The sequence below is a fragment of the Megalopta genalis genome, chromosome 1 (assembly GCF_051020955.1).
Source record: "Megalopta genalis isolate 19385.01 chromosome 1, iyMegGena1_principal, whole genome shotgun sequence".
Lineage (NCBI taxonomy): Eukaryota > Metazoa > Arthropoda > Insecta > Hymenoptera > Halictidae > Megalopta > Megalopta genalis.
Window position 1 is genome coordinate 36,751,224 of NC_135013.1, and position 17,455 is coordinate 36,768,678.

General features: G+C 35.8%; 3 protein-coding genes across 3 annotated transcripts; 2 read left to right on the forward strand and 1 right to left on the reverse strand.

The window, feature by feature from the left end:
* Positions 1 to 3,376: 3,376 nt before the first annotated feature.
* LOC117223175 (uncharacterized) lies at positions 3,377 to 8,013 on the reverse strand. Its single transcript, XM_033475337.2, has 8 exons — positions 7,022 to 8,013; positions 6,506 to 6,672; positions 6,272 to 6,423; positions 5,829 to 6,209; positions 5,354 to 5,754; positions 5,122 to 5,271; positions 4,789 to 5,051; positions 3,377 to 4,717 (listed from the first exon to the last, which is right to left on the reverse strand). The coding sequence occupies exons 1-8, from the start codon at positions 7,142 to 7,144 to the stop codon at positions 4,576 to 4,578; spliced, it is 1,779 nt and encodes a 592-aa protein (XP_033331228.2). The 5' UTR covers positions 7,145 to 8,013; the 3' UTR covers positions 3,377 to 4,575.
* A 494-nt stretch (positions 8,014 to 8,507) lies between these two features.
* LOC117223176 (solute carrier family 23 member 1) lies at positions 8,508 to 16,272 on the forward strand. The gene is made up of 13 exons (XM_033475338.2): positions 8,508 to 8,740; positions 11,152 to 11,277; positions 11,664 to 11,821; positions 13,266 to 13,471; positions 13,546 to 13,672; positions 13,749 to 13,869; positions 13,942 to 14,197; positions 14,274 to 14,402; positions 14,515 to 14,673; positions 14,752 to 14,831; positions 14,904 to 15,045; positions 15,821 to 15,956; positions 16,071 to 16,272. Exons 1-13 carry the CDS (start codon positions 8,708 to 8,710, stop codon positions 16,150 to 16,152), a joined length of 1,755 nt encoding a protein of 584 aa, XP_033331229.2. The 5' UTR covers positions 8,508 to 8,707; the 3' UTR covers positions 16,153 to 16,272.
* Positions 16,273 to 16,499: 227 nt separating this feature from the next.
* LOC117223183 (cytochrome c oxidase subunit 6A1, mitochondrial) lies at positions 16,500 to 17,343 on the forward strand. The gene is made up of 3 exons (XM_033475351.2): positions 16,500 to 16,687; positions 16,929 to 17,074; positions 17,156 to 17,343. Exons 1-3 carry the CDS (start codon positions 16,585 to 16,587, stop codon positions 17,237 to 17,239), a joined length of 333 nt encoding a protein of 110 aa, XP_033331242.2. The 5' UTR covers positions 16,500 to 16,584; the 3' UTR covers positions 17,240 to 17,343.
* Positions 17,344 to 17,455: the final 112 nt, after the last annotated feature.

Below are 17,455 nucleotides of genomic sequence, written 5' to 3' on the forward strand. Positions count from 1 at the left end.
ATCTGGGAAAACCAAATTTGAGAAAATGAAGAATTACGCGATCCAATTTCATAATTACGTCATTATCGTTTAATTGAGGTGTGAAACGATCGTATTTCTCGGCTCGATCGTACTGAACGATTTCTAAAAAAAGTATACTACTTCGAAGCTGCTCGCGGAGTAGACTAATTTACGACTTCCTATGGGAACGATTAATTTATTTAACGAGATCTGCAACGAAGACGCCTCTGTTGATGTCAATAATTGTAAAATAAGCTAGTTGATTTTGTACCTAGACGGTCAATTGTTTAACGAACTTAAGATTTAATTGAGTGTTTAAGTATGATTCGCATGATGAACGGTGATTAGCGGAAACGGGCAGAGTAGTTCAGTGCTTTCGAGTTGTCTGGAAGTCGATTTGCACGAGAATACAGGAAGAAAGTCTCTGAGGAAAGTACAATGATCCCTCAGCTGTAATTCATTCGCTCCATAGTTTCACGCGATGGAATCTAATTAATTGTTGAACAAGAGCCTTGAACGGAGGCGATACATGTCACAGACACGTTCAATTATACGGGTATTACAAACTTTAACCAGTTTTCCAGTTAATGCAATTTAGTGTTACTTCATTTCGTTGTAAGGGCAATAATCTGTGGTAAATCGACGATCGACGATCAACTCTTTCTTCCTCGTATCCTTCCAAGTTTCTCTCTTTAACCTATTCGTGTCCTGGAAATATTTCGAACTGCAGTTTTTTCATTAAAACACTTCTGCGAACCGAATGTGCTTGGATCCATTGAACATATATTTTATTGGACTTTATGTGTTTACGACAAAAATGGATACTCGAAATATTCATATATAATGGATATTCGATAATATTCTATATTGAGTAGAAACTCAATTTATTGAGAGCAATAGAGAATGAAATTGTTTTCTTATAATTATTTCAGATAATTTTGATCTTGCATTAAAATTCATATTAGTAACAATTTTTAAAGTATCGCTGTCCAAGCGACAGTAAATAATATTTATAGTTAGTATACGCGTTACACGTGCTTCTCGAAGTATTTAGAAAAAAGCAACGACAATTGCGCAAATGATCCAGGACACGAAGGGTAAAACCAACTCCGCGTGAACTTAAATAATGTCGAGCGTATCAATGGCGGACTGTTTTCCAGCGGAGCTCATGTATTCGAAAAATCATTTCTGCGTGTACAGTGTCTATGTATCAGACTTTCGTGAATATATACACGTGTATGTAATCTAACGTTAATCCACAGTCTCATAGCATTTAAACGAAAACCGTCGAGCGATTAGCACTGCGACATGTTTGCCGAATAATTTTCACGAGCTGCCTCGAGAAAAACGAGGAGTAATTAATTATTGGACCGGTCGGCTGACTCGCGATATCGGTGTTGCGAATCATCTTTCACAGTCGATTTCTTTTTGTTTCGTCTTGTACATTGCTATCCAAAAGCTCCGAGTCAGTATTTTATAATGGTTATATTATTTTCCGCCGATTAGTCCAATTATGTATTGAACTGCTTTCGATCTCTTCATCCGGTATTTGTAGACACGGTCCTTTCCTATTCACGAATTTGTTAAAGCATCTGTTAAAAAAGACCTTGCGCTTTTCAACAGCAGCAACAATTTAAAAAAAAAAATTGAAAATTCAAATATAATCGAATCTCTCGAGTAATATAGTCCATAGAATACTTCAGAAGAAAACTATCTAATCTTCTTTCGGATATGATACATACTATCATTAAAAAAAAAATCTGTTCTTCTGGTAGTAAAATACGTTTTGCTTACTCCACAGAATATAGAGTTTTATTTATACCTCGAAAAAATGAATAACAGTAAAACAGATATTTTATAACCGCCGTGATCGAGATAAGCGGAGATTAATGAGTAGAAATATTTTCCATGATTATGGATAATGGATCTTTTAATTGACTGTGAAAAGAGCTAATTACCGGTGGCTAATTAAGCTGATGGATCTGAATAGAAACACCGTTATCGCGTAGAAAACGGGTACAGGATGCAAGTCGAATGCGAGCAACGATAGATCGTAGCGTTTAATATAAATTGATAGAAATCTGATCAATATCATCAGGCCTAATATATACTTAACGTTGCGTGTATTTGTTGTTGTTGCCGGTTCATATCTTATATATTCCGAATATTGAAAACAGATATTTCGTCTATGAATTTTCAATGTTATACGTCATTTATGATAAAACAGTGATACGAAGAAAAACATAAAAAAAGATACAAAGAAAAGAGTGAGTGAGAGAGAAAGTGAAAAAAATAACCTTAGAGAGAGAGAAAGAGAGAGAGAGAGATAGCGCACGACAAAACGCGTGGTTTTCGATAAAGACAGATGCAGTAATTAGATAACAATTATTAACAGTTTTTATGTAAGATAGAGGAATGAAATCTACGATGTCTTGCACGATTGCCTTTTAGCAAACGAGATTGATATTTCTGAGACGACGAGCAGTGATGAGCAAAAGTAGAGTGCCGAGACTAGTACACAAGCAGATAGACCATTGCAATTAATGAGCTGTTATGAGAAATGTAGACACCATTTTAGATTATCGATACACACACAGCTAGTGAAGCTAGTTAGGAAATGGTTTTTCAATATCCACGACGTTCTAAATAAAGCACGTAGGTATAATATTATCAAAAAAAAAAATATGTATATATATATATATATACATACTTAAAAACGCTCAGTGATATCAGAAATATCGTATCTCGTTTGTTAATGCATTTGAATTACCTCGTGCCTCCAGCTGCATTCATAAAACTTAGTATCGTCAACTGTATTATGTTTGTTTCTAATTGATGAGCAATTTTATGCATTTTCAAATGAATTTAATGCTAAAACTACCGAGCAGTCGGAGTGACTATTTTCTAATTAATTACAAAAACTGAGGGTGTGCTTTCATTGAGATTTGACAGGATTTTTATCGAAGTGGGCGTACAAATAAATGCATTTATTTAATAGTTTCTTACCAAATTTTTATGATTTTGACGATCGTTAGATAAAATATCTAAAATGGATTGTTCCGAGATGTTTGGTAGTCATAGCGCAAAAATTATATAAAAGATGTTTTTTTTCTACATTAGAAAAGGATAATATGTTAGTATAAAGATTCAAAGTGACATAGAAATCTATGAATGCGGCTAAAGAATTATATTCCGATAATCCACTGTGTTCTTCAACGAAAAATCTTTCATTTTTAAATTAAACTTCAGCCACTTATCCGAATAATTGTTATTCGTGTAAATAATATATATTATACATATATATATTCATATATGTATAAATATGTATTGAGATCGTAATTATCAATTATTGTATTTTAAATGACTATTCAAAGTATTATTGTGCTAATATAAAAGCGGCTTTATTGGTCAATTATTCGGAATCGATGTCACAATTTATTTATTCTTAACCCTATTTTAACTTGACTTCAAATCGTTCGTTGACTACCTTTTGTCCCGAAAGATATGTGAAAAAATTACAGTCAACTTTTTGTTTAACAAAAAGTTTGATTATTAGATCGGATCATATTTTTTTGTTTAAACGTACATTTCTAAGAAATCACAGATCTCGAAATATCTCAGTTATTTGCAAAATACGTAAGGAAAATATACTCTAAATGCTCTGTACGTATCGCACTAATCGCGCACAAGTTTATTTTTTTATATACAATCGAGTTTCTTTCTTTTTCCAATTAGTTTTACTATCGAGATTTTTCGAGAGAGAAATAAAATCTAAAATTACGATGTTTTCAATGTACAATTAATGAAATATTTGATTGTGTGATTTCGTTTTCGACAGGATAAAAATCTGTTTTTTTTTTCGATCGTGAACTACTTGAAAATATTTTTTTCTCCTGGACGAAATTCTTACATTTTAATTACCCCCAATTTTTAGTCGAATATTTTGAAATTACACAAACAAATATTAAAAAATACATTGTATTTCCCTGTATCGATTATGTTATTGAAAATCTGTTTTTTTTTGTTACTATTTATGCTAGATAATATTTATATACATGCCAGGAAGCACTCATTACCCGCTCATTAATATTTTATATCATTTCAAGATCAGGAAGATGATGCCTAATATAGAGCATCAATAGTGTTATAAAAGCAAATTCAAATTATGCAGCAGAAATAAGAAATTTAGGAAGATTTCATTAATATAAATATACATACATTAATTATACATGCTACTATAGTAAATATCCTGAAACTTTCGATTTTTATCTACCGGCAGTGTCAGAGTATAAAATTCTTCAATCAATAAAACCTTGCAAAATTTTAAATTCATTATTCTACATAATTGTTTTACAAAAAATTAACTTCATGCTATCCTTATTTACTTAAGCTACTTGAAAATGTCTTAATTAACGCCCACCAACAATTATATGAGTAATGAGTGCACTTTCTATGTTTGTTTTTATACACCGATTATAAAGTCTTGCACCATATATATTATATATAATGCGTTTGTTAATGAAACGTAACATCACAACCGTGTCTCTCGTTTTTATTCCTTCGAATAATTGACAACTATTCTGACTCACTCCCCTCTGTGTATTTGTCATTTTTCACTTCTATCCTCAAAGGAGAACGTCCTCTTGTGTGATTACCGATTCGCGATCGAAGGTCACCGCCTTTCAGCGTACTCCTCAAATCTCGTACTCTGGGTTGCCTTTTAAATGATATTGCATTTAGAATATTTGCATTGTATTTAATTTTGTAAATATTGATTAAGAATATTACCTCTCCTTGACAGAGTTATCGGTGACTTCGCTTTTCACATTGTTCAATCTCGCCCAAACGGTAGACTGGACACGAGGTTTATGTTGAACCACTTTTATTACACTGCCTTTAGGCCCTTGAACTTCTTTTGCCGGTCCGTCACTGTCGTCATCGCTATAGTCTTCATCCTCTTCTTCCTCTCGTTCTTCCTCATCGGACTCCTGCCATTCACCTTCCTCTTTCTCTTGAACTTTATCGTCCTCTACAATTTCACCATCCTCCTCCTGTGTAATAAAACCGTGTTTAACATTCGCCAGACAGACTTTGTAACATAAATGGACTTTAATGACTTACCTCAGAGTCGTCAGCCTTCAAAGAATTCGACTTCGTTGCACTCGTGTTCGTTACAACCACTTGGATTGCATCACGGAATTGCGTTTCTTGACGAGGTCTGCCAAGCCTCGATCTTAAATCACTACCCTTGGTTAAGTTGTTCAACAACGTCTATAAATAAATAACAACATGTCAACAAATTCTCTCTCCATATACGAACTGTTTAATAGCCGTTAATAAACAGTCTACTGACTTGCTGTCGGATCTTCGCGCGCTTCTTGTGTATTTTTTCCTCTTCGTCATCCGCATGCATTCGCATCCGTAACACCTTGTTCCTTTTGCACCAATCGTTTTCACTATCGCTGCTTTCGTTGCTTTCTTGTTCTTCCTCTACGTGTACAGGTTCTTTAACTGGATACTTCAAACCCAGTCTCTCTTTTACACTTCGCCCTTGATCCCTCTGGTCGTGTTTTGTTCCGAAATCGTCTTCTACAAAGTCATTCAGACCCCAGCTCTCTGACAAAGCACCCCACGGATTTTTGACGCGTTTCTTATCTTTAGAATCTTCGGGAGCCTCTTCTTTGAATCTCTTCTTGCTTTGTCTGATTTGTTTGTACATTCTTTTACGTGATTCCGTTAAAATGCCTTTGATACCTGTTGAGAGAAACTTTGATTTAACTAATCTTTGTTATATATTGATGGAGTACCTTTGTAAACGCCATCATTACCTCCAAAGTTAGGATTCCCATATTTCTTGTAATAATCACTCATTTTTTCTGCATTCGGCTGTTTCTTATCAGCTCTAGTAGCGAATCTAAGCAATATTGCTTTGGATTTGGGATAATCTATACCCTTCCTCCATAAACCTGGCGGCAAGGGACAATCTATATCCTTGATGCTTATGTAGTCACCTTGTGACAAGCCTTTTATACTATCATTATCATCTTCCATATCTATGGTACAGCTTTCATTAGTTACATTGTTTTCAACATCAGGATTATCATGTGTATGTGTAGTTTTCTGATTCGTTTTATCCAAACCCACAATCTTTTTTGACAATCCCAACATAGCTCTGGCTGCTGATAGATTATCCAACCATACCACATTACCTATAATAAATTTTACATCAGTATCATATTCTGATTAAGAAGTACTTATAAATTATTGTTACATGAAATATCGTTGATCCATTCTATGGATGCTGGAGCATAATCTTCAAAATACTTGAATACATCTTTAGTACTCATTTCTTCTGTTCCTCTCATGTGTATCACATTCCTTCTGATGTTTTTTGTGTTCTCGTTCTCTTCTATGATGCCCATACTAAAAATCACAATTAGTTTACTCTATAATCATAGAATCATTGCACAGTGTCAATTAAATTAACATCGATAAAGATTTTCACCTAGAATATAAATCTTGCTCCTGATTTGACACGTTACTGTTCACCTTCTCCTTTAAGCCAAAGCGTTTCGCCCTCTCCTCCATTTTCAACTTCTCTTCTTTGCTAAATATATCAATGCCTGTCGTAAATGTACCGCCACGATTCTCATAGCGGCTTTCCAGTTCCTTCTATTTCCATAAAACCAATGTACTACATTAAACATTGTACTTGAAACAAGCAATATCATACTTTAAAATTCAACAATGCAGTAAATAATTAATTAACAGCAAGGTATAATCAAACCTAAAAATTCCACACAAAATACAATAAACACTAATTCTACCAGAATATTTGGAAGGATCGATCTTAGGTTTTTTGTTCTGCCGATCCTAAAGTTAAGAGAGCGCTTTTGTGGAGTATCATTCACGAAATTTATTCTCGTGTTTACTGCTGTAGTTGTGATATATGTTCTAATGTTAAATAATAATGAGAAACTAGTCATCTTGATTGTTTGATAACGATAATATTAATTATTACCTCGGGAGCCTGTACATCTTTCGTATTGAATGTTTTCACATCGGTTTGGTCAGGATAAACAGTTTCACTGTCATCGTCAGGGGGGATCATTTCCACATCCATCGGTTCCACCAGATCATCCATTTTTCAATCTTTTATTTCTGCTCTCTCACAATATTATTAAAAACAATGAGAAAAACATGAAACACCGGTTTCTGAGATCACTATTTACGGCACGCAACACAGGAGAAACAACACGATAGGTTATGCTGGACAGCCTATATAAATATCGAGGTTACGTATTCTACAGTGCTTGGTCGATTTGCGCGCCATCACATTTCAAATTTAGCGGGAAATTCAAATCGCTATGAACCACTCCTCCATAATCAGCAATCATTAATCCCGAATGTCATTTATGTTTCCGATTAATTAAATGCGCAACATTTAAGATGATACTGTCATATGCCGTAAAGGTAATTTAGGCACTAGTACAGTTTTAATGACTATCTTCCGTCGAAAAATCGAAATAATAACAACGCTCTATTTATAGTAAATTGCGCGATGAGGAATAATAGAAGATAATTAAATAAATTAAACGAAAGCATCGACAATGAAATCGTATACAATTTATATTGCAATATTTCCGTGCTTGTTTGTGCGTAGCATATAGATCACTGATCTACGCATAAAGGGGGTCTCTGTTACCTAAGATCCTATCAGTATTTTATTATTCGATCCCGAGTCGAACTGTAGATAATATTATTTTTATCAATGAAGTGTCTTATACACGTGAAATTTCTTGGCAACGAATGGATACGTGCGGTTAAGATTTAATTTTATAATCCGTACGTCTCGCGGTGCGCACGACTATGTAATTTGCAATGAAAATAAAAAGATAATAAGTGAATTATTGCTAGCTCGTTAGATATCACGTTTTCAACAGCAATCAATTCCAACAGGTTTCTTGCAGGGTGCAATTACCTAGCAATATCTGCTATTTATACATTGTTACATTAAATTCTGAGATTGAACCAACCACTGTGCTTGTAACTGTGTATTGTCTGTTCCATTGTACAACTTTTATTTAATTAACATTGTACATTTATTTCGCAGCTTTTAATTCTAAAGCGTCAAGAATTGTGCACAAATCTTAATTATTATTTATAAATCTTATTAATACATTTCGTCATTCGTTAGCGAAATTAAATGTGAATAGCACTGTGAACAAAATAAGGTATAAAAATTGGAATCACTGTGTTTTCATGCAAGATTTTCTCCTATTCGGTCCTTAGCTTGAAGAATTAGTATTCTAAACGTGTAGATCCGCAAAGGCGACAATTAGCACATCGACAGCTCGGGGAACGTTGTGCCCTGGGTCTCATGTTCGTCGACAATGTTTATTATCGTCAATTAAACGTCATCGAATTCTGTATGTCAAAGTCACTTTTTCACTGGCAACCGATTACCGAAATCGTACACGTAGAATCTCGGAGTCGCCTCGTCTTTGAGCGTAGCATTTAGTGATAAATTAAGGAGCGATCGCGTCTATTGACACAGTCGGTTGCTAACATCGGTTTAACGTGGATATCCGACGGCGACGTAGATCGACTATCGCGACGGTTTCGCAAGACCCGGTGCTCTACATGGCATTCAATCGAATTTCGCACTCTTAATTACGGATTATTTAAGTGAGAACACGATATCGAAATGTCGGTGGCAACGATGCAGATGACCGAGCTCGTAAGTCAACAAATTTTAGTATAATTTCATTGTTCCGATCAATCCTGAAGATTCGTCGAATCCTTTTCACGCGGCTGACAAGGGTCGTTAAGAGTAATTAAAGCGCGATAATATTCCCTTTGCAGCTGCTGGAATAGTATACTTAGTTCTGTTGATTAATGTATCAAGAAACTAATAAAGTACAATATTTTTAGTAATAGTTTTCGTGTTATTTATCGAAGCTCTCTCTAATGTCAAAGCTTGTAAATCGACCGCACAACGATCGATATTCTTTCATTTGTAGATTGCAGATAGCTCCAGCTTCTACTTTAATTCTTTAGATATTTTTAACATAGAACATTTAATATAATTTATCAAAATTTTACTCTACAACTCACTATTTATCCCACAATCTTAATATTATTTGTACGAAAATATTTTCCATTGAACTTCATTCTTTATTCATATTCTAGAACTGTCAATACAGTAAATTTTCGTCAATTATCCTTCAGCTTGTAAACAAATATGGACAATTTGGGAAGAACTGATATGATTTTTCGCGCCTCGCGGCTCGTTTTTTATAGTCACCGATTGTCAACAACTATAAAAACGAGCCGCGAGGCTTGTATAACCGTATCTCTTCTTCCAAAATTGCCTGTTTTTGTTTACAAGCTAAACGAAAATCGGGGAGAATTTACTGTACCTCTCGGGACATAAAACTTGATCCTATAATTCACTGTTTATCATACAAAAACTGACAGCATTAGCTCGATCCGTGATGTGTATTCACGATTTTGAAGTAATTAGAACATCGTTAGGTTAATCTTAGTAGCGAATCGAGGAAAATAATATCTGAATAATTGGACGTTTCCGCTACAGATACGATCTACGACCAGGACATCAAATGATTTGAGGAACACAAATTGCTGGCTAAACTTGATCGTGAACTTTAGCCGTTCCACAGAAAGACCTTATTGATATATGTTTATTTAGATCGTAATCGGACCTGTAAGAACTCGAGCAATGGCAGTTCTGGTACACAAGAAATCTACCATGTTTAAATATCCGCGATTATGAGATACATAGAATTTTAATGGTGCTAGGGAATCGAATCCCACGGCGCCAACACGTGTTCCATCGATTACTAGCTCTCGATATGTATCGGCGTTCTACCGCTAAAAAAAGCAATCGCGATTTATTTTCCCACATGTTTATGAACGATTACATTATTTCTCTCGATTAAACAAACCGGAAGCTCTAAACTCCGTTCGATCTTTCCTCCCAAGTTTTTTTTCAAGTATTTTCAAGGCAATTATTTCTATTAGAATAGTGAAATTAATCGTCTAATAGTCTGTTATAAGTGGTCGCGGGAATTGTGATCTTTAGGCTGCGGATTTTACGCATTAAGGACAGAAACTCATGGTTGAAAATCGATTGTTACACTATTATTGGCTTGGTAAAATTATTAAATGAACATGCAAGATTTTTATCTCATTTCGGTACCGTACAATCGACTTAGAAAATTTGTATGTTGCCTGAAGATCTACCTACAGCCTAGAGGTCTCGAATGAAAGGGAAATTAAGAATCTTTGTCTTGAAATGAGAGCAACATTAAACTGCATAAAAGTTTTTAATTCGCACCGTGAAAACAAGTTTCTCGTAAGTACGAAGTTGATTCGGATAATCAGGATTTCACAGCGACAGTGAACCGAGAAAATCCGCGACGATAAAACATTGTTCCATACTAATACGATCCTTTGCATAAATACACGATCTGGATTATCTAATATTTCCTTTTATTGTATTTTTCTGTCTCTCGTTTTAACGTGGCAACGTAGTTCTCCGGTAATTAGTGATACAAATATTCAGATTGATCGGTTCTCCTACATAATTGCGTAACTAAGTATCTTATTACAATAACAAATATTTTCGCGCAAAGATAGTGTACTCGATGCAGCCCGTTCGAATTCGCCAGTGAAAAGTAACGATTCCATCGAAAAACCTCAGTCTCCAGTGAATCGGAAAATTGTTTGATATGCACGGAAACAATGTGCTGAATTGAGAATGTTAGATAAGCCTCCGCAGTATTTTTCCCATAGGTCTATCGATTAATACTGGTCTAATTTTACGAAACTTTTCTTCTTATTCTTATTATTAACGTGTCATTAACTTCCATCGTGTAAACTAGCAAAGTTAAATATATTTCTCTATATTTATATATGAGGCAATTAAATATAGGTAGCTGTTAATAATAAGCAGACTACGAATTCTATGCGTTAAAATCGATGGAATTCGATAAAGTAGAAAGATTCTGCGATTGATGAATTGCTATCGTGCTTTTAGGACAGTAAATTGCGAAAAATTGGGGTTAATTGAGAAAACCGATGATCTAATCATTTGTTCACAATGTATGACCTGTTTTATTGCTCCAGAATCTAGACAGCTCAAACTGTTCACCTGAGAGCACGAAAGTTGACGATAACAAAAAGGGTGTGAAACTCACGTACGGGATCGATGACGTTCCACCATGGTACCTCTGCCTGTTCATGGCTCTTCAGGTACTGTTCTGATATCAATCAATATTCAAATGTAAATCTTTACTATATTCGTCCATAATAATAAATGTTTATAGGGCTAATAAAAATTGTACGCCTCGTTATTTATCTGTAGAGATAAATTAGCGGTTTCAAATTTCTACCTGTAATAATTAATTTTCGAAGGTTGACGTCAAATTGAAGCTTAGTTTATTTTAGAAGTTAGATAAAGCTTATCAAAATATCTATTATGATACTTGCTTTGGAAGACGCACGGTGTGAAGACTCATCGAAAAGAGATTGCTACAGAAAGAGATTGCTACAATCGTGTCACGTGCTTACCACATAATTCCACTTAATCTGTTCGTATCTAATGAAACTTTGAAAATAAATTCGATCGGCGTTTCCAGCATTATTTGACCATGATCGGAGCCATCGTTTCCATTCCCTTTATCCTGACGCCGGCGCTTTGCATGGCGGAGGATGATCCATCGAGGAGCTACATAATCTCCACCATGATCTTCGTAACAGGATTGGTGACGCTGTTTCAGACTATTATAGGCTGCAGGTACTTCATTGTTATCACGATTTACAAAATTTATCAGTCCGATCAGCTGTTTTAACAAACCATCAAATCCTCATTTTAACAGATCACTTTAAGCAACAGAGCAATTTAAGCTTGACAAAGAGGCATGGCAGCGAATCATTCTAGCCCATTAAATCGATTAGTGACGTTTAACAGACGCCAGCATTATGGTTGCGTGTGTATCTCGCAAACAGTGTTGCCGAACGTAGGATTTGAGCTTTTCACGATCCACCGCTGGTTTTTATGATACTAAATTTGGCATTGAAATTTTACAAGTAAATATCATTTTGGGATATCGGTGGTCATTTGTTCCGACAGGGGGAGAGTTACCTCTAAAAACAACACTCCAGGAAAACGGTCGCTTGTAAGGACTTTCTGGCGACCCTGCTTTTCGTTATCGTCTCTTTTTTACGACCTCTCCTTGAGACCCGACCTCCTACGTTGCGCACATGGGAGAGATAGAATTTCGGTGTCCGATAATTTCTCTTTCCCCCACGTGGCCAGTCCTTCGAGGGTCTATGCTTCAAACACTTAATTCCCCGAGAAAAATATTTTCAGCACTTTAAAAGATTCCCAACGAAGTTTGAGATTCATTAATTTTCACTTGTCAATCGGACAGTAGGTGGAAAACACATCATTACGTTGACTGATTTACAACCGTTGAGTAAGATCAAAGTATCCGGAAATAATACAAACAGTTTTTCTAACAAGAAAGTAATTAAAAGTACACACGAGCATCCATAATTTACATGAATTTGAAATTCAATACTCGAGACAGCTTGCTCCGCACCTACCAACGATGTATGTACATGGCAACTTGTCCAGGCTCCGTACTTCGTAATTTTACTCTTGACGAGACCGCCTTGTACTCTTATTTAACAAGATTTATAGATCGTTAGCAATTCCCGACGGTTTCTCGGAACATATTACCTTTTTGTTCGAATGTTCAAATTTTATTGCTCGAAGCGAGAGGAGCTCTGCAATTCTGGAAGCCGCGGATCATTCTTCCGGAATTTATAGCATCGTGAGGCGAACTCAATGGAATCTTCTGCTCCTGTATTTCTACACGTATTCGAGTTCAGCCTAGTAAAAAGAAGCCATAGTTCTTAGAACAGTTTGAAGAATTAATTAGCCCTCTCATAGAAATCTAAAAAGATTCCATATGACAGCACTTAGATTCAAGATCTGTCTAACGATGACATTAAAAATACGTCACTGGGTAAAAGTAGACGCGAAGAGTTAGGAAGTACATATAATTCAAAATTGAATAATCTGCATTAGTCCTTTAATAATTGCATGTATCAAATGCAAAGAGAACCGAAGTATTTCATAATGAGAAGCAAAACAATTTGATTTTGCAAGTATGCTAACACGAAGTCAAAATGAAGAAGAAATCGTCTGTTGTAATTAACACTTTATCTTTTAGGCTACCTTTAGTCCAAGGAGGAACCATATCGTTTTTAGTCCCGACCCTGGCGATATTGAATCTTCCGCAATGGAAATGTCCTGCACCGGAAGTGATGAACGAAATGTCTGCAGAAAATCGAACCGAACTGTGGCAGGTCAGAATGAGAGAGCTCTCAGGGGCTATTGCTGTTTCCGCGTTGTTCCAAGTAGTAGTTGGATTCGGAGGTATTCAAGAACACTGTAAAACAACACTCAAAAATTCAAACACCTTATCTACAATGGAATATACATTTCCGTAGGAATTATCGGATACTTATTGAAATTCATAACGCCGCTTACGATTGCGCCGACAGTCTCTTTAGTAGGATTGTCCCTCTTCGAGAATGCAGCTGACGCAGCATCACAGCATTGGGGTATTGCAGCTGGGTATGTTCAAGATTATCTGATTCTATCCGAGCAAAAAATTGATCGGTGAAAGTTATACGCATTGATCTTTTTTCAGAACAATATTGATGTTAACACTGTACTCGCAAATATTGGTGAACGTGCCATTTCCGATTCTAATGTACCGCAAAGGCCAGGGGATACGAGTCGCGTGGTTTGAACTGTTCAAATTGTTCCCGGTGAGAACAGCGATATTTCTCTTACTTATTCATTTATTAGAAGAAAAGGATTAGACTACTCGTCTGTTCCAGGTGCTACTGACGATCGTAGTCATGTGGATAATTTGCACAATTTTAACCGTAACCGATGCTCTGCCAGAGGGTCATCCAGCTAGGGCGGACAGCAAGCTGAAAATCATTAATCAATCGCCATGGTTTAGGGTTCCTTATCCTGGTCAGTGGGGTACTCCTACGGTGACATTGTCCGGCGTGCTTGGTATGCTGGCTGGAGTGTTAGCTTGCACCGTGGAATCCATAAGTTATTATCCTACGACGTCCAGGATGTGTGGTGCGTGGTACCAGATTCATATCTCTAGGATCTCGAGTCTAAGCATCTAATAGAACGGATGTAAATTAATTTCTAGGTGCTCCTCCGCCTCCGGTGCATGCAATTAACCGTGGTATCGGTATGGAGGGCCTTGGTACCATGTTGGCTGGCTTATGGGGCAGCGGAAATGGCACCAACACCTTCGGCGAAAACGTTGGAACGATAGGTAAGCAATCTGCAAAGAGTGTACTTGGTAATCCATTTAAATTTATATTAAATAAGAGAATTACTAGAAACGTAAAGAGAACATTATCGATGATCGATTAAAATGCGTACAGGTGTTACGAAAGTCGGTAGCCGCAGAGTGATCCAGTGGGCCTGTGCATTAATGATTCTGCAGGGACTAATCAGCAAATTCGGCGCTGTGTTCATCATCATTCCAGAGCCGATAGTGGGCGGGATATTCTGCGTGATGTTCGGGATGATTTGTGCCTTCGGTGTGGTAAAACAATTAGTATTGGAATACCCAGGGAAGATAGTGATTGACAACTATGCAAATATTTTCGTTTTGATAGGTCTCTCCGCGTTGCAATACGTAGATCTGAACTCGGCGAGGAACCTTTACATCCTGGGGTTCTCAATTTTCTTCCCTCTGGTGAGATCTTATCTTATTCTGTGTCGAACAAAGATATTTAATAAATAATCTTACTCGTCAATATATGTTCAGGTATTGTCGAAATGGATGATCAAACACTCGGACGTGATACAGACCGGAAATGATATAGCGGACGGTGTACTTACGGTATTACTTAGCACGACGATCTTGGTTGGAGGTGTAGTGGGATGTTTGCTGGACAATATTATACCAGGTATTTTGTGTAAAACAATTTTTGCGAACTTTAGGCAAGTATAATAGAACATTGATTATCCGCCGTGTTTGGATTAAACCATCTGTAATAAGAATTTGAAATAAGATAAAATATGGCAATTATGGGGCTAAAAGGATATTTTGAAGGTATAAAAATATTCAGGGGAATTATCTGCATTCATTTCATGCAAAGAATGAATGTACAGAAAATTGGATATTTCCTACAGCTAGAAATGGTTCTTACAGAATTCGGCATATAGAGAAAACGTGTATCAAAAATAGCATGAAATCCATCATTATAGTAGTTAAACACATGTGTATAGGGTACAGAAATGATCAAGAGACTTTCCTACATCTATATCATGCGAAGAAAGTTTATTTATTATTGCAAATATGGAGAACAGACAATTCTAGCCACTTTTCACGTAAGGTACAATGCAAATCCGGCACGAATCATCTGACACAGATGTTACCACAATACTAAACCCACTAAAAATGTAAAAATAGCGCCAATGGATATAGTGGCAAAATGCTCAAATTGATACACAAATTATCGATTGCAAGTAATTTAGGCGACATTGCACATTGTCCAAAGTGTATTTGCTTCATCGGTAAAATTGACTACCAATTTGAGCATTTTTCCACTACCTAGTTTGTCATTTTTTAATTTTCATTCTAATTATTTTCTTACTCTTTGTCTCCCAAACATTCCTGTACCCTCAGAACATTCTTTAGCACTGCGTATTCATTAAAAAATTATATATATTTTAATTCAGGTACACCCGAGGAACGTGGACTCATAGCTTGGTCAAAGGAAATGGAATTAAATACTGAAACCGATGACAAACAGGATCAAGGAGAATACGTGCCCAATACCTTCGATTTTCCGTTCGGAATGAACGTTTTGAGGAGGTATAGGAACCTCTTACTATTGTTATACTTTATAAATTCATTATATGCTCATAAAGTTTATCATACTTTATAATGTGTGTACATACTACACATTATCGATTTTCTTGTTTACAGATGGAAGTGGACGTACTACGTACCATTTTTACCGACATACAAACCCGGAATCTACACTTGCAGCAGAAGGAATAAACATTGAACACTAATTGGTTTTTAATTTATTGGATAGTCGCGCTAAAATTAAGCGCATGAAAGTCGAGTGTGAACGAATGTTGCAGTGTAAAGGAAAATAAAATGATTTTTATGTTAAACGAAATAATTATTAAATTTTCAAGTCAAAACGATCATACAGAAAAATTGCGTGAAGAGAAATATAATTAACAGTAATTTAAGGATTGACACGAAACCTCATAAGGTGTTTGATCTATTCTTTTACTTCGTCTATGGTTATACTTCTAGATCGGTAAAACAGTTAACATGAACTAGGAAAATTATTGCGGTTTTCGGTCTATGTATATACTACGATATGTTTTCTGCGGTTTTATTCTGCTCTTCTCTGACAGAGAATCGTCGATAGCACTGGATAGCACACATAGCGTATAGGCAACGAAAAGTATACCATTGCTGAGCGATGCTCCTTATGTCTAAAATACCAAAATTGGGCCAATTTGGCCAGGTCATCCGGAGGAACGTTGTCGCAACAGTAGAACAACGTAGTCATCGCTCTGGAGATGGTAAGCTATGCATGTTTAGAAATTAATATAGATTACGTATAATACATTGAATACTACGTTTTATGTTATCGGTAACTGAACGAATCTGATTACAAGAACACATTTTTGCGATGCTAATCTAATCTATTCGTATAAAAAGTTTTCTGAACAGCAACATTTGTGTCCAAGTTCATTAATGTCATATTAAACTATTAAATTTTTAAGGTTATGAATTTATATTATGTAATGTTTCGAATTGTAGGTGCCATCAGACTATGGAAGTACATCTCTCTTTTTGTCGGTGCACCATGTATTTTGCTTGCAATGGCGAACTGCTACATAAACAGTTTTCATCCACATAAAAGACCAGAGCCTATTGAACTTCCTTATTTAAAGGTTATGAGGAAGGTACAAGATAAAACTTAATTTTTCTTTCATATGCGTAAAATTAGCTTAAAATAAAACTGGAATTTGGTAACTATGTTGCAGCCTTTCCCATGGGGCGATGGTAAACATTCACTTTTCCATAATCCTAAGACAAACTGGATTAAAGGTGTTGGATATGAAGAATAAGGTCAACGTGTAACTAGTATCTAGTCTATATCCTACATTATGTACGTATCCTTGTTCTGTATTATGTTGCAGACTGTGATATTAATAAAAATTGATAAAATACAGTAAGATTCTTTTTTCTATTGTTTGCACAATAGAATGTACTTATACAAATTAATACTTTGCTGCCTACATTCATACAATATTCAGTCAAACAAAATCCGTATTTGAATATTA

Bases quoted from the DNA above. Each gene is read 5' to 3' on its own strand.
- LOC117223175 (XM_033475337.2), bottom strand. From the start codon at position 7,144: ATGGATGATCTGGTGGAACCGATGGATGTGGAAATGATCCCCCCTGAC. The intron at 5,272-5,353 runs GTCAGTAGACTG...ATTTATTTATAG, and splicing joins GCGCGAAGATCCGACAGCAA to ACGTTGTTGAACAACTTAAC. The intron at 5,052-5,121 runs GTAAGTCATTAA...TTTATTACACAG, and splicing joins TGAAGGCTGACGACTCTGAG to GAGGAGGATGGTGAAATTGT.
- LOC117223176 (XM_033475338.2), top strand. From the start codon at position 8,708: ATGTCGGTGGCAACGATGCAGATGACCGAGCTC. The intron at 13,673-13,748 runs GTATGTTCAAGA...ATCTTTTTTCAG, and splicing joins CATTGGGGTATTGCAGCTGG to AACAATATTGATGTTAACAC. The intron at 15,046-15,820 runs GTATTTTGTGTA...ATTTTAATTCAG, and splicing joins GCTGGACAATATTATACCAG to GTACACCCGAGGAACGTGGA.
- LOC117223183 (XM_033475351.2), top strand. From the start codon at position 16,585: ATGCTCCTTATGTCTAAAATACCAAAATTGGGCCAATTTGGCCAGGTC. The intron at 16,688-16,928 runs GTAAGCTATGCA...TTCGAATTGTAG, and splicing joins TAGTCATCGCTCTGGAGATG to GTGCCATCAGACTATGGAAG. The intron at 17,075-17,155 runs GTACAAGATAAA...ACTATGTTGCAG, and splicing joins ATTTAAAGGTTATGAGGAAG to CCTTTCCCATGGGGCGATGG.